This window comes from Apaloderma vittatum, unplaced genomic scaffold (assembly GCF_000703405.1).
Source record: "Apaloderma vittatum isolate BGI_N311 unplaced genomic scaffold, ASM70340v1 scaffold5389, whole genome shotgun sequence".
NCBI classification, from domain to species: domain Eukaryota; kingdom Metazoa; phylum Chordata; class Aves; order Trogoniformes; family Trogonidae; genus Apaloderma; species Apaloderma vittatum.
In genome coordinates, this window is record NW_009734595.1 from 104092 (window position 1) to 119788 (window position 15697).

At 36.1% G+C, this 15697-nt stretch overlaps 1 protein-coding gene across 1 annotated transcript in view; it reads left to right on the forward strand.

The window, feature by feature from the left end:
* ASCC3 (activating signal cointegrator 1 complex subunit 3) overlaps positions 1-15697 on the forward strand; it is a 138582-nt gene that overhangs the window by 87739 nt on the left and 35146 nt on the right. Inside the window, exons 22-24 of the mRNA XM_009876339.1 lie at positions 738-863; positions 9813-9924; positions 10198-10332. Of these exons, the coding sequence (XP_009874641.1) occupies positions 738-863; positions 9813-9924; positions 10198-10332 (373 nt within the window). The remainder of the gene's footprint in view (positions 1-737; positions 864-9812; positions 9925-10197; positions 10333-15697) is intronic.

The following is a 15697-nucleotide window of genomic DNA, read 5'->3' on the forward strand; positions in this document are numbered from 1 at the left end:
GAACTGTAGGAAAATAAAAAGGATAATAATACAAGAAAAATTGGGTTGATGCTGAAGGATATTTGCCATTCGCTGATTGAACTCTAGCCAGGCATGATCTCATTAGATACCCTAATGGAAGTCTTTGTTCCATTTAATGACACTAAATGGCATTTTACTTTGTAAGAACCATTTTAAACTGCTTTTGTTCTGCTGTGTTTCTGGGTTTAGATCTTTCTTGGTAAAAGTATCTGCTCTTTTTTTTCTTTTTTTTTTTTACATTGGATGAAGATAAGGGAAAATCTGAGGGAAGCAGTTTTAATGTAATTTTAATAACCCTCAAGTATTTGTCAAGTATTAGCTAAGCTATTGCCACTGTATCATTTCCTGTTTGTCTTTCCATATGATTCTCTACTGGATTAAACCAGCATGCCAGCATGATCATATGGTCAACATACAGTATTCAGAAGTTACCACTGAGTAGCTCCACGTGAATATATTCCATGAATTACTTCAACTTGTGCATTCTTGGTCCAATAAAAAAATAATTTGAGCTTCATTCCACTATCATGTAGAGAAGACAACTGACCTTGCAATTACATTCCCCCTTCTTCCCCTCTTCTCTTTTACTGGAAGATAAATATATAATATTTTTCAGATTTAAAGTAATAAACCTTTTAATGCACGACTCTATGAAATATATTACCTGTCTTTGTGATTGTAAAGCCAGCTAAGTCCTCTTGTTTCCTGTTCTTCAGCTTGTTAGAAGTGCTGGCTGACCACTTGAATGCTGAAATTGCTGCTGGAACTATTACTTCTAAGCAGGATGCAATGGATTATATCACCTGGACTTATTTTTTCCGTCGACTTATAATGAACCCAACGTGAGTATAAAATACAAACGTAATTAAAGGTAACTTGAGAGTAGAGTTGATCAAAAGATCCCTCTGCTGTTGAAGCCTAGAATACTTAGTAGTCTCCAATGTAGGAGCATTACTGGCCCACACATGGAATAAAACTTGTCTGCACATTTTTTTAATAGTTTCTGCTCTAAATATAAATGCATTTCTTGGCAGATAACTTTACTATTTAGTGACAACTATAACATAGCCTTATTGAGAGGGCTACATCGGCATCCTTAAAATTAAACTCCAGATTATCACGTTCTTTTAGGTATTGTATTTATAAAGCGATACTTTTTTTTTTAGCTACCACATTGATATGTTCTGCCCAGTTTTCTATAGAAAATCTGTTAAGACCTGGGCTTTCCTAATAAATGAGAGAATAGCTCTCAGCTGTTTCTTTGTGATAAAGTTTACTTTCGTTAGAGTATCCTGGTGAAACCATGTGTGCAATATTTTCAATGATTGTTATCATCCTGCCTAGCTCCAGCTGGTATGCAGATCATTCAGAGCTGCTCCAGCAATGTAGCCTGCCTTTGCCACAACGTTGTTTTAGGCAAATGGTATGTTACTTATCATGTGATCATTCAGCCACCAAAATAATTTGGCAGAAAAAGAATTAGGCATTTATAGCACTCAATATTTCTTTATGTACTCTAGAGTACTGTATTTCTGAAATCATGTTAAAGTCCATAATATTTAGCTGAATTTTCAGCTAAGTTCTTTGTGGGCAACTGCTGGTGGGAGCTTGAAGGTGATAAAATAATTTCCTTTAATTCTTTTTTAATCTTCATTAGTTTTGAATTCTGCCTCTGGTCCTATGCTGAGAATCTCCCACAAAACATAATTTCTATCTAATCTTGTGAAATAAAAAATTCAGAGTGTTAGAACTGTAAACTAAAGAAAATATATTCAGTTGTCTCACTTCATACCTAACAAAATGAATGCATTTATATGGAAGTTATTTCTCCCCTGAGATTGACAAACAGCTAAATTCTGTTTTTGTGTAGGTTAGATGTGGTTAAAGCTGTGTTTATTTATATGATTTTGGAATTTACACATGATCCATTCTACAACTAATCTTAAAAACTATGCTACTGCAGATACATTTCCTTTCTTGTATAATGAATGAGTAATGCTATTTTTAAATGTCTTGCTCTTGAATTGCTGTGCTAAAGTGATTTTGCTGATTTGTCTTTGGCAAGTGGTATCTACGGCAGGTAGATTTTTAAGATGCAACATATAGCCCAAAGGTAAGTGTAGAATATAGAAACGTAGTCGTTTGATTTAATAGGCAAGCTCTTCCTAATATAAAAGAAGGTTCCCACTGGAGTATGAGATTGGCAGTTGACTGACGATCCTTTTTTCTCACCAGTTTCTTTAGCGTGCAGTGTTGTGGAAAGCTACATCTGAAGTTACCACAATATAAACTTCTAGGCAAAAGTTCTGCTGTGCTTAGAGGGTTGTGGGAAGAAGGTTAGGGGGAAAAAAATAGAAAGAAAATCCCACTATATTTCATAGTGAGATGCAGAGCCTTTGTAGTGAGAAAAAAGATGAACAGATGTTAGCTAGTCATGTCCATAATGGCAGGATAGGAATGCATACTGAAGTTCCTAAAGAAATTGGAGTCTTTCACTGGAACGCCACACATGCAGGTTGGAACAGTTCACAGGTTGTGCTGCTTTACCCTCTGTCCCATCCCCACAGAGGTACTCAGCATTCCTTCTGTACTCAGTCATGCAGGGAGAAAAACGAAGGACATTAACCCCATGCACCAATATAGGTTAGGGGGAGACCTGCTGGAAAGCAGCCCTGAGGAGAAGGATCTTGGAGTCCTGGTAGAGAATAAGTTAACCATGAGCCAGCAATGTGCCATTGTGCCTAAGAAGAACAATGGTTTCCTTTTAAGAAGAGTGTGGCCAGTAGCTCAAGGCAGGTCATCCCCTCTATTCTGCCCCAGTGAGGCCACATCTGGAATGGCCTAATAGGCCACATCTGGAATCTGTGTCCAGTTCTGGGCTCCCCAGTTCAAAAGAGAGGGAACTAACTGGAGAGTCCAGCAGAGAGCAATGAAGATGATTGAGGAACTGGAGCATCTCTCTTATGAGGAAGGGTTGGGAGAGCTGGGACTCTAGCCTAGAGAAGACTGAGAGGAGACCTTGTCAGTGTCTCTAAGTATCTAGAGGGTGGATGCAAAGAGGATGGAGCCAGACTCTTTTCAGTAGTGCCCAGTGACAGGACAAGGGGCAACAAGCGCAAGCTGGAACACAGAAGTTCCATCTAAATATGAGGAAAAACCTCTTTACTGTGAGGGTCACAGAGCACTGGCACAGGCTGCCCAGAGAGGTTGTGAAATCTCCTTCTCTGGAGACTTTCAAAACCTGCCGGAATGCAATCCTGTGTGATGTGCTTTAGGTGATCCTGCTTTAGTAGGAGGGTTGGACTAGAGGATCTCTGAAGGCCTCTTCCAACTCCAACGATTCTGTGGCATCGCTGACTTAATCAAAGAGGTCACTTCTGAATACCAAGTGCAAATGCAGCAGATGTGCATGCTTTCCATTCATGAACATGGTAATAAATTCTATTAAGCTTCCTCCAAAGGTACTAACCAAGCCAGTTAGTAGAGATCTTGGACCTACTATCTGTGGTATTTTCAGATGTCCTACAAGCCAAGCAGTTCCAGCAAGGTCAGTGTTTGAGATGCATCCAAGGAAAACAGAAGAGTTCTATTAAGATAAGTCAGTGACAGTTGAGATAACTTTAAATAAATGGCAGTGTATTAATGAAGTTTACTATGCCATAGATGCACATATGAAATGACTGATATTACCAAATAAGAACTATTTGTGGCTCTTAATAATCCAATGGGTTTATAGTTTATTTTTTTCACAAGAGTAGGAGCACAATGGCTGAATTTTAGTTTGGTAGTTATGCAATACCCACTCGGTGTCACTTGATACACTGTTCTTTATCATGTCCTCCCCAGAAGCAATTTAGTTGACTTTCTCTCCAGTGTGAAACAAGAACGATTTTCCAGCCAGCAGGTGATTGTACCTTAGTGGTGAATAAGTAATTCCCCTTTGTGTGATTGGTAAATTGCCTTGGGATTCATTGGCATAAAAGTCATTGCATGTGATGCTGTAAATCCCCCAAATAATGGGCTTAGATAATATTGAGAAGATTTATATTCTCATTTATCTCCAGTTTTAGCTACTTGTATATTAAAGCTGCATAAACAAATCTAGGATCATTCTATTCCAATCAAGTATCTTAAAATGCCTTACCACATGCCTACAATTTATACTATTAAATGTTAATCCACCTTTGTTATGAGACAGAGATCAAAGTATCCTTTTGCTCTAAGTGTCCAGGTTGCTTCGAAACATGCAGTCATTACAAAAGTTTTTCTGGCACACTTGAAGTAATTTGTTAAAGTTGTAATAATTGCTTTTTTTATGGTGTGGCTGAAAATCTTTGTGTGTTACAATACTTCTTTTCATCAAACCATTTTAATTTTCTTGTTTGATGAGCCCCTCCATGTAGAAATCTGTGAAACAGGTTTTAACTGTCTAATTAAGAGAAGCAATTGACCTGTTGGTTTAGGGGAGTGGAGTAGCTGAGTGCTAGTCTTGTTCAGAGGCAGCTGCCTGGTCGCGTGCGTGGTGTTCAAGAGATGACGTGCAAATGAGAGGAGTGGTCCTAAAAAAATTGTTTATCACAGTGTATCAGTCTCAATATTGAGAGTTTCCTCCCCAACCCTCCCCCCAGAGCAATTATTCCTAAATGTGGAGGGTTTTGAATTTGCATGTTAAGTTAAAGTTTCTGTGCTTTTTCAGCTTAGTACTACAACGTGTTCTCCTTTCCATGTACAACTTTAGTCAATATGTTCTTTACTTAGTCAAGATCATATGAAGCAGATCAGTGAAGTGCCCCGGTCTTTGAAAGGGGCTATTTTGAGAGGCTTGTCTAGCTCCTTTCCTTGGCTGAAATTCCTTGGCTATATCATTCTTTTACCCTTATAAAAGGTTATAATGTGCAACTTTCTACAAAAAAGTGATGGCTATGGGAAGCATTTTCTGTAAATCAGGTTATGATATTTTCCAGATACACATGCAGTGAAAGAGAAATAGAAATTTACAACACATGTAAAGTTAAGTAGAATCAGGTTTCATCTGAAAAGTTAATTTTTAGGTATTCTGAGAGCACACACATCACTGTTAAAGTGGGGGGGTTACGTATTTATAAATATGTATGAGACTACGTGTTTATGTATACACTTATAAAATGAGGTTTTGGTGTAAAATCCTTCTGAAGGACTGAAAAAATTACTGTATTAATACATTCTGAGGATTATTAAGGGGGTTTTTTTTCCACTTTATATCAGTCTTGCAAAGTTTTCCAGAGTGAAAGAATAATGTAGCATAAAGTGTAACTAAAGTATCTCAGACCGATGCTCTTATCATCATACACTTATATTTTACTTTAGATTTCTTTTGCTCAGCATGATTAGCTGAGCATGTCTAATAACATGTGAACAAAACATCTGAATAAAAATTATTATTATATTCTGTTCTAGTGTAGTTGCTGGTATTGAGGTGACAGCTAATACTAGCCAAGGTAGAACAATAATATTTCAGTGATGAAATCACAGTTATTCAGAATCTTAGGGCTAGTTTGGAATTATATCAGAAGGGAGGATTACTGTAAGTTAACTAAGATTAACTAAGAGATAAAAGGGAGAAGTTTGGCAGTAGCTACTAGGAAGATGCAGGTATATTACACTGGAGTAATTACCATTACATATGTGGGCTGGTAAACAGATATTTCTTGGGGTGGGTTCTCTCTTTAACAGTCACATTTACACCTGTGTGCATGTATATGTACTTCATAAATAACACCTGTAGGCATTTTTAAGAATTTCATATTATGAGCTTGTTCTTTTTAATTATTAGGGCCACAGTGATGTGAAGAGTACGGGAATGTAATTCATGGTATGCTTTTACCAGACTATTCACACAAATAAAGTTTTTCTGATTCTCTTGGACTGGGAAGCCCCAGGCTGCTGAGTATTTGAGCCTCCACCTGTTCCCCAGTCTGGATCAGGCTTAGGTGAGAATGCAAAGCTGAAGAGACCGCATCTCCCCATTCAGAAACCAAATTCACATACTGGTCTTCCTATTCTTCAGTATGATTCACCTGTACAAATCGTCTGTTGGGATATATCATAAGTGCCCGATCAATATGTGAGCAAATTTGCATGTGCCTATTAGCTCTGATTTTTCATCTTATGGACGCATCTTAGGATGTAAACTTTCCTGTAAATATGTTAATTAGAAGCACTGGTGTGGAGCAAATACCTTGCTGATGTCAGAGAAACTGGACTCTTCAATCTTTTTAAATAAGCATAATGTATGATGTACTAAAACCTGATTAAATTTAGCAGTGTATCTATTTCTCATCCCTGGCATAAGGAAATATATGAATGCAGAAATATATGAATGCATAATACAAGTAAAATACAGATAGAGATTACTGCCTGCAGCATTTGTGTGTGCTGTAATGCATTTTAGCCAGCAGGTCACAGACTGCAGAGTCAGTCAGTAGTCTTAACCACAGAAGCGAGCTGGTCCATTGGTTCATAGCTCTCTGGCTGTGAAGGTCCATCAGTTGTGCTATATACTCAGAACCATTTCCATGGCACCGTTTGAAGATGGTAGCTGCCAAAGGCCACAAACTGATGAAGGTAGACACAACTGATGGCTACGGCAGAGCCGTAAATACTCTCTGTGAAAATACTATCTGTGCTTCCTCCATTCTTGTTCGTAATAAAACTCTGCTTTCAGGGCTGTAAAATCTCAGAAAGCACACTTTCTTGCTATCAAGTGGATGCTGTGGAATCTTCTTTTGTGCATTTGTTTCAAAAGGCCTTCTGGCTAATCTTATAATATTTTTGGCTGACTCTGCCACCGATTTTCATTATGTGTGTCACTATTACTACCGTATAATCTGAACATAAAAAACATGGTGCTGTAACAAATGACTTCACAGCATTGACAGTTATAGCAGGACTATTTCAAGGCTGATGAAAAATTTCCTGAGAGATCTCGGGTCAGGTTTACATAAGCTAAACAGGAAATGATTGCCACCATTCACATTAAAACCTAAATGTTTTGTGTAACTTCATCTACATTTATGTTCCTGCATGTCTCTCTGTCTTTCTCAGCTGATGAAATTTCACACTTCCTTAGATTAGAGAAATAAGTTCATGTTTCGTGGTTTGTTGTTCTTGCTAAGCTCTGCAAGGTTTGGGATTTTAAATAGATTATTTAAAAGACAACAAAAAGTTCCTTCAGTTTTTGATTGTTTAAATTTTACATACTTTGTAAATTTTTATGATACCTGGGGGTTTGTTACTGCTTTTTCCCAACGGACTACTAATGGAAGTTAGCCTGTCTAGCCCATGTGCTAGATGCTGTTAGTATAAAACTGCCTTTGACTTTCACACCTCTCAGGGGACGAGTAATTGTTGTGTTCAAACAGCCTGTAATTGTGATCCCGCTGGCTTTCTCAGTACGCTTCTGGCTATTAGAATCATTAAACAACTCAGCACCTGTTAACAGCATTGTAAATATTCAACCCTGCTTGTGTGCAGGTTGAGTCCAATATAGGGGAAGGCTTACAGAGCCCAGGCTCATAAATTAGAGCTTCTGACAAGTCAATTATTGTGAAGCTGGGCTTCACTGTGAAATAAATGAAATGGTGTGCTGATAAAAAGGTAGGCTGTCTGTTTATAGCAAAGGGGAAATAATGACTAGATGATTCAATGCAGTGAGCATGAAACTGCATTGTTTTTATTCTTTATCTGTAATTAAATAGTTAGGTAATATAGCTTCATAGAGGAACTCAGATACGATGCAGTTTTTATTCTTGGAGCATACCGACATGCAAAATTCAACTTGCATTTATGCTGGCACATTCAAAATGATGTCTAATGATAATGATACCTCTGTTTTCACTAATGATTTTAAGATAGTCGTTCTAGATGAATGGCTTTGCTTTTTATTAGGGGAAAATGTGCTGAGTGACCAAGAAGTTCCTGTTCATGTGCTCAAAATTATATTTACTCCATTGTAAAAGGCAGTTAAAACACTTCACTCAAGATTACAAACCATTTAGGACTTTTCTTTATGTTGCTTTTTTTGCACTAGACAGCTAAATATTTATTCCTCTGCCAAAAAATTGCCAAGATCAGAAAAATCAAAATTCACATAATTTTAAAAAGGCATTATAATGCCTTTAATGATTACAACTTTGGTGTGAAACACTACAAATTAGACAGAGCACAAGTTGAAATCTGCTTGAATTGGTGTCTTAAATTGCCGTCTCAAAAAATAATTTCAGAGTACTGCCCATGTCTCTTCCTTTGTTGTATCAGTATTCATCATCAGTGTTGTAGCACTGCAAATAACAGTGCTGAAATGATACGGTGAAAGTCTGAATACCATGACGACAAAATGCCTTAATTATAATCATTTCAGTACTGAGAGAAAAATACTGGTGAGTCATTAGTGATTTAGATGTATAAAATAGAAAATCTTTCCACATCCTTAAGCAATTTACGTAGTTAATTTGCTCAATTATTTTCAGAGGTAAACAAAATGTTGCAAAGTAATTTCTGCTAATAAACAGAATCTAAATGTATTCAATGATGTCAAGCAGATGAAAGGTACAGATGGAAATATTGACCATTCTTTGTTATTACTGTATGACTTTAGTAAATTTAAAAGGGGACTCATGAAAATTAAGTTCCATTGAAACAATGTTAGAGTACTTGTGCTGCAAATAAATTGTCTTTGCATAAGGCTGATAAGGTATGGGTGTCTACACTATAAAAACTTCTAATCAATATAAATATTTGTTTTGATTTTGTTTTGGACAATAGCTATTTTTTTAACTATTTGAAATCATCTCAGCATGAACCCATAGAAAACATCACGGAGTTGAACACTCCACTGCTATTTTGTCTAATGTAGCTGACTGTTTCCTGCTATCAGAACAGATTTTTTTAATTTTTTTCTTATGCTAGTGGTGTTTTACTCCAACTTCACCCAGTTATAAATGAGTGTTCAAAACAGCATAATTTGGTATTAATAACAAGGGGAAAAATTGCAAATTACTGTACTGCTATTTAGCGTGCAGGATTTTTTCAGTTATGCTATTGCTATTCCAAAAGAAAATAACAATGGAAATATTCAGGAAAATAACAATGGAAATCAGATTCTATTAATTAAACAGTCATGGAAGGATGTGTGTAGTGTATATAAAAAGGCATTTCCATCCTTTGGAATTTCCTAACTGCAGCATTACATTAAACGTAACAGAGTTGAATTGGAGGATGGGATTCATCTGCCCAAATATAGCATCAACAACTGAAGTTCTTTTTGCTAGTCAGTGATTACATTTCACCTCATCCTAAAGGAGATATATCAGTTACTTCAGATGACTAGCATTCTGCAAGCTCACATTTTTCCATTGGCACTGAAGGGGATTCAGAAGACTAATTCAGGTGTAGCTGTATCTATGTAAAAACTAAAATGCATCTCGGCACACTGTTTGCAGCCTGTTGTCCACCTGCATCATCCAGTTCTGTTTATATCAACCTTTCTATTAATAGACAGATAAATTACCATCTTGCCATATATACATGCTTGTATTATGTTGGTTACTCTCAAAAAACAACTTAAGAATAATGAATTTCTTGTTAAACTATATAAGGGAATAGTTGTGTGTTTGTTTCATGTGGGTATTTGCCATTGTAAGTACGTGTGTGTATTATAGCAGCCTTGTAAGTTTTCCTAAAAGATGTTATTGTTAAAAATCTTAAGAGTGTGAAAAATATTCATGTAATGCATCTGTTTTCAATTTATCTAGTTACTATAACTTGGATGATGTGAGCCATGACACTATGAATAAGTACCTCTCGAGCCTTGTTGAGAAATCCCTCTTTGATTTGGAATGCTCCTACTGTATCGAAGTCGGTGAGGTAAGATTAATCTGTGCCTCAGAAGGTGCAGTAAGATACATGCTCCTACGAGTTGGAAACAGCAAGATCCATGCTCCTGATTTGAGATGAGTTTGCCTGTAGAGCTACTTACCTCAGAAACTCAGCTTAATTGGGTTTGCAGCTAAATTACGATGCTCAATCATTTTTGCTGTTCTCTCTTATAAAGTAATCTTAAAATAATTTACAGTTTTGTAGAAACCATTTCTATTGAACCATATAGGAACCGTGTATGTTTGATTCCTCTTCTAACAGGATAATCGCAGCATTGAACCTCTGACATATGGCCGCATTGCTTCCTATTACTATTTGAAGCATCCAACTATTGGGATGTTCAAAGATCAGTTGAAACCTGAAAGCAACATTGAAGAATTGCTCTTCATTCTGACAGTAAGTTCTGATATTTTCTTAGTATGTAACTTGTGAGTCTTATAAGATGTTTAATAGTGTGTGAACAAACACCCCAAAATCAAGAAAAAGCTTTCTTTACTGACCTGTAATTTATTTTTTGTTGTTTTGAATAATATACCTGAATCATTTTTGATGCGAGTGTTTCTTCTAATCAGTATATCAAAATTACTGTATACACCTATTTTTCTTTTTATGCCTCTTTATCATTTTCAGGATCTATACAAATTTAATATTTGTTTATTTCTAAGTTAGATATAATACTAAAATCGCAGAATAAGAACTGCGTAAATTTGTACCATGGTCATTACTTTGCACTAGGACAATCTGGAAGGTTTAGCAGTTTTAAGAATTGAGGGAGAAATGAGGAAGACCTGTTTACTAAAATACCTCCTTTTCCTTCTCCCAGGCACCTCACAATCCCTGAGGTCATAACCTGCACTAATGCCAACTCATGGAGATGGTTTAGTGACTATTTAGTAGAGAAGTGCAATGCAAGACCATGATTATAGTCTCTGTTATATACACGTGGCCCAAATTCTTTAATATGCTGGTTTCCATGTGTTAATTTTGAAATCTAGAGTCCCATCTTGTAGTAACATACATAAGTATGTTACTTTTATATTCATTATTGTTTTGACATGCTGCCATAATTTCTCTGAGGAGGAGTGCAAGAAGAAAAATAAAAATAGTGCTGTTCAACAGTTCGCATCTCAGTAAAACCTGCTCAGATTTTATGACGCTAGGAAAGCTACTTTTCTAGTACAGAGACTTTCTTTCTGATAAATTTAAATCACCTGCTGCAAACATGCGGAGTGTTACAGCTCAGAAATAAAGGCCACACTAATCTTTTATAATGGAAAGTGTTAGAGAGTCTAAATAGGGGAATTGCTATCACTGACCCTGCAGTATCTGTTGTTCTGTACATTGCAAAGTATATGAAATGAAATTCAGTGTATTTGGCTGAATTCAAAATGGTAATCAAGCACAATTCCTATATATGCTATATGTAAAATAACTGAAATTTTAAGAAGAAATACCCACTAGTGAACAGAAATTAAATAATGTAATGTCAAGTATTCGAGGTGAGAGCTTTACTCCTTCTGGCGTCTCTTTCAAATTTCTTCTCTGTAGAGGAAATTTTCTCCACGTAGTAACTTCAGAATTGGGGTTTTTTCAGACAAATATAGACAGGGAAAGTTTGAGAATAGCATTAGCATGGAAGCGGGACATTTCATGACACTGCCTGAGTTTGTGAGTAATACATGGAAGATGAATGGTGGAAGCAGAACCTAGTGCTCTCTGTTTTATGTCAGGGCTCCTCATCTAAACAGCTTGCCTCCATGAAATGCAAAGATAAATGGCAAATATTTCTGTTGTAGACAAAACCTAGAACCCTACTGTTGAGCAGAAATAGTAGAATTTAAAATTTTTTAATGTTGCTTTAATTCTTTCTCGTTTTTTTTCCTGGAAATACAGTCTTAGAAGTTGTCTATTTATACTCTTAAGAAGAGTGAGACTGAAAATAAAATTGATTAGGGGTCAAAATGTTCCACATGTCAATCTGAAAGATGAAACAGGTGTATACATGCCAGATGCCATTATAGCTGATTTTTATCCGTGTGTTTTTTCTTACTTTTTATGCAGATGTTGATTTTCATAATTACTAGTGGAACTACTATGCTGTCTTCTTGAAGGTGTAAATTGAAAGGTTTTTTTTCAATCTGATGTAGTGTTGAAAAGAATTGCCATTTCAACAGAGTTACGGCCAAGGATTTTTTTTTTCCCCCTAAACACTGTGAATTAATGAGTTTTATAATTACGGCAGTTGCTTCACACCTCTATTGTTAACCAATGACATTACATCTGCCTTGCTCCACTGGTGCCCTCCTCCTTCTTATTGAAGCATTTAGCAGTTTTGGCAATGGGGAATTACATGGCATGGGGTAAGTAGTCTAATTAGGTATAAGTGTAAATCCCAAGGGAAAAGGATATTTAAAAAGTAATTTGGAGAATCTCTTAATGATGCTGGAACTGAAAGCTGTAGCTGTGGTACAAAAAGGCCTGTGATCATTGTAAAACACAATTATAATTGTGATTTTTCTGCTGATCACTCAGTTTTCAACTTTTGCATTTTGGACTGTATTATTTAGCAATAACCATTCAAAACATTTCACGAATGCAGTTGCAAGATTTTGTAATGTGATGTGGGTCATTTTTTTGCTTGCCTTTTTCATAATCTTGTAAACCTGTAGACATTTACAAGTTGTCTGAGGCATATAAGGAAAACACAAGTGTACAATTGTAACAAAGAAAATACTGATGTGGGTTTGAAGTGGGATATACACAAGTTTTTACCAAATTGTCAATGTGTAACTTGAAAATGCGAAAAAGGCTGTTTAAAACAAGAAACAAGCAAGATTGCTTGCAAGAATTCAGAAATTTATGATCATATTAAGGGTTTTAAATCTTAAGTTCGATTAAGGAATTTTGAGTTTCAGCCTGATACTTTGCTGTGCTGATGGGAGTGTTCAGAATTCAAGGTCATTCATCAGTGAATTATCAATGAATCTTTGCAACTCACGTGAAAAACAGTTTTGAGTCATCCTGATTCTCATGCTGATGGGTCTCTCAAAAAACCCATTTGATAGCAAGATTTGTTTCTACTCAGTAGTCAAGAACATTCATAGTCTTCTCCAGTATCTGTTCTTTTCTCTGTTTTCATCTTTCGATTTGGTCATCTGCCAGCATTTTGTGAGATTAAGTTGATTTTTTCGGCATGGTTTAGGGGTTGAAGTATCCACAACATGAACAGGAACACAGCACACGGGAACAGCCCCACGGAGCTGTTGGAGGTGTACAGGGATAAACGATACAAATAGGTGTGGGGTGCGATCCCCCGCTCCTGCTTTCCCTTCTCCTCTCAGGAAATCCGTACTCGCGATGTTTAATCTGTCTTGAGTTTGCAGTTATCAGGCAAAGTTCACATTGTTACCTTTGTAACTGACTTGTGCTAGTGGGCCTGTAATTTTTCTGAGAGAAAATGTTTAATGCTTTTCCATAGAGCTTTCTTTAAAACTTCCCTAACCATGCTTCAGACAGTGGTAATCCAAATGAGCTTAATCACTGTTGAGTTATGGTGCTTCTTGCATTAAGTATTATTGATGAGAAGGTGTTCATGAATTATTACTGACAGCCAGGATTTCCCTGAGGTACCTAAAGACTGTTTCCTTTTATTCTGAAAGTTAGGTGCAGAGATTAGAACAGAGGTCTGGGTAAAAAAAAAACAGTGAGAGATACCTTTGGGTAATTTTTTGTCATTTTCTGTATCAGCAGTCACCACAAATCTTAAAATCAAATGTAGTTCTGTTGTACCTAGATCAAAGATGATCTGTCTTGATGATTCATCAGGACCGTGATAGCTAGATCCACTAGCTTCATGATTTTTGATGATTTGTAACTACACTTATCTGGTTAATATTCTTATTTACAAAGCAAATTCTTTGTTATATCTATTCATATTGAACAGTGAAGAGGAAAACCATCTTTCAGCCCTTGTTTTATCTGCATGTTTTTTAATTCTACCAAGACAGAACTGGTTGGTTTTCTTGTGTCTGCTGCTGTCTTTCATGCAAACTGGAATTGTAAGAGATGGATTTCTTTCTAACTGGGGAGCTTAGGGACAGAACAGTGTTATACATACCCATCTTTCTGTGATATAAACACGGACTTCTGAGTTTGGTATCCGCATGCCTCTTGCCTATATTTCTATCTGATAACTGACATGGTCTGTTACACTGGTTTGTATTAGATGAAGGATTTTGAAACTCAGCAAAAAATCTGACATTGCTGGAGTCGCAGATTTGGAAGGTAGAAAGAAGTTCATGAAACAGGCGCTCTCCATCCCAGATACGTAGATAACAAAAGAGTAAAGTTATTAATGTCTTTCCTGTCTTTCATTACCTGTTAGATATTTATTCTGTGAAATTCTACATAACTCAGTCAACCTATAGCTTTATATTCTGTTCACCATCATTGGCACATTCTATTCTAAGCAGAAAAATATGTGAGTCTTTCTGAATATTTACACTCTCAGTCTAAAATAATTTTATTTCCTTAGCAAGATTCTGTCTTAAAGCTGTTGGTTCAATATCCCATGAAGGAGCCACAAAGGTTTTTATCTTAATTATAAACCAACTTTTCCTCTAGTCTCCAGTTAGATGCCAGGGAAGGTGGAATTAAGAAGTTACAAAAACATCGTCCAAGAACAAGCTAATGTGAGCTGGTTTGTGTAATGTTTTCTCTGCAAGCCATGGAAGAAACATTGCGCTTCATTTTTTAGTATATTGTATAAAACTGATTTTCTGTTCTATGAGCCCTTTCAGAAAGAACATCAGGTTAGTCTTCCTAGATCAGTCATCTTCTAGTTTAAATTTACATTTACATTTAATTTAGAAAGAAATAAAGCTGCCACTATGATTTTTAAGGCATAAAAATACAGTTAAGACTGTATTCATTGTGCTATTCTTTTTTAATATGGCACTTCAGCATCAAGAATAGAAATATTTTATTACATAAACTTTATATCAAAGGAAAAGCAATTAGGTCACATGCTAACCTTTAAAGAACTGATTTCATGTGTATCGTGCATTCTCAGCAATATGAACGTGACTGCTGTGGCCACTCTACAAATAGGAACAGGCCTTAGCCATTAAGCATATTGTAGTGATTACAGAGGGAGAAAACTGTTACCTCTTACTATTAAATCTTTACTTCACAATAAATATCTAGGACTATTCAATGCAAAAATTTCACCCTGTAAACAGACACTTTGAGGATTGTTTGCTTGCTTTTAAACACCCTATATTCTCTGGATTTTAATATTTTTAAACATTTGTGCTTCAATTCCTACTTGAAACATCTAGACAGTATCACAGTGTACATGTTTAAATAGTTTACATTTGAAGATTGTGCTTGGCTTCATAAAACTAAAAGAAAATGCTACAGTGAATTTTAATAGCATCCACATTTCATCATCTCTATCCAGTGTATTCAGAATATCTCGTACTTTGCAGAAAGAGTACTTACACATGAATGCTCACACATTAAATTTATCTTGATTTTTCTCTAGTCCCAGTAGATGGAGCAGTTTTGAATGTTGCTTTAGTACTTGAATATATTTTTCTAGCATCATGATACAATTATTTCTTATTTTTCATTTTCCAAATGATTGTTTGTTTTTTAGTTTGAATCATATGCCACTAGCCTCTCTAGAAAAGCACAATCATTGTATAAATCAAGATGACAATGCCTACCACTGACAACTAACCGAATGTGGCGTCTTTCA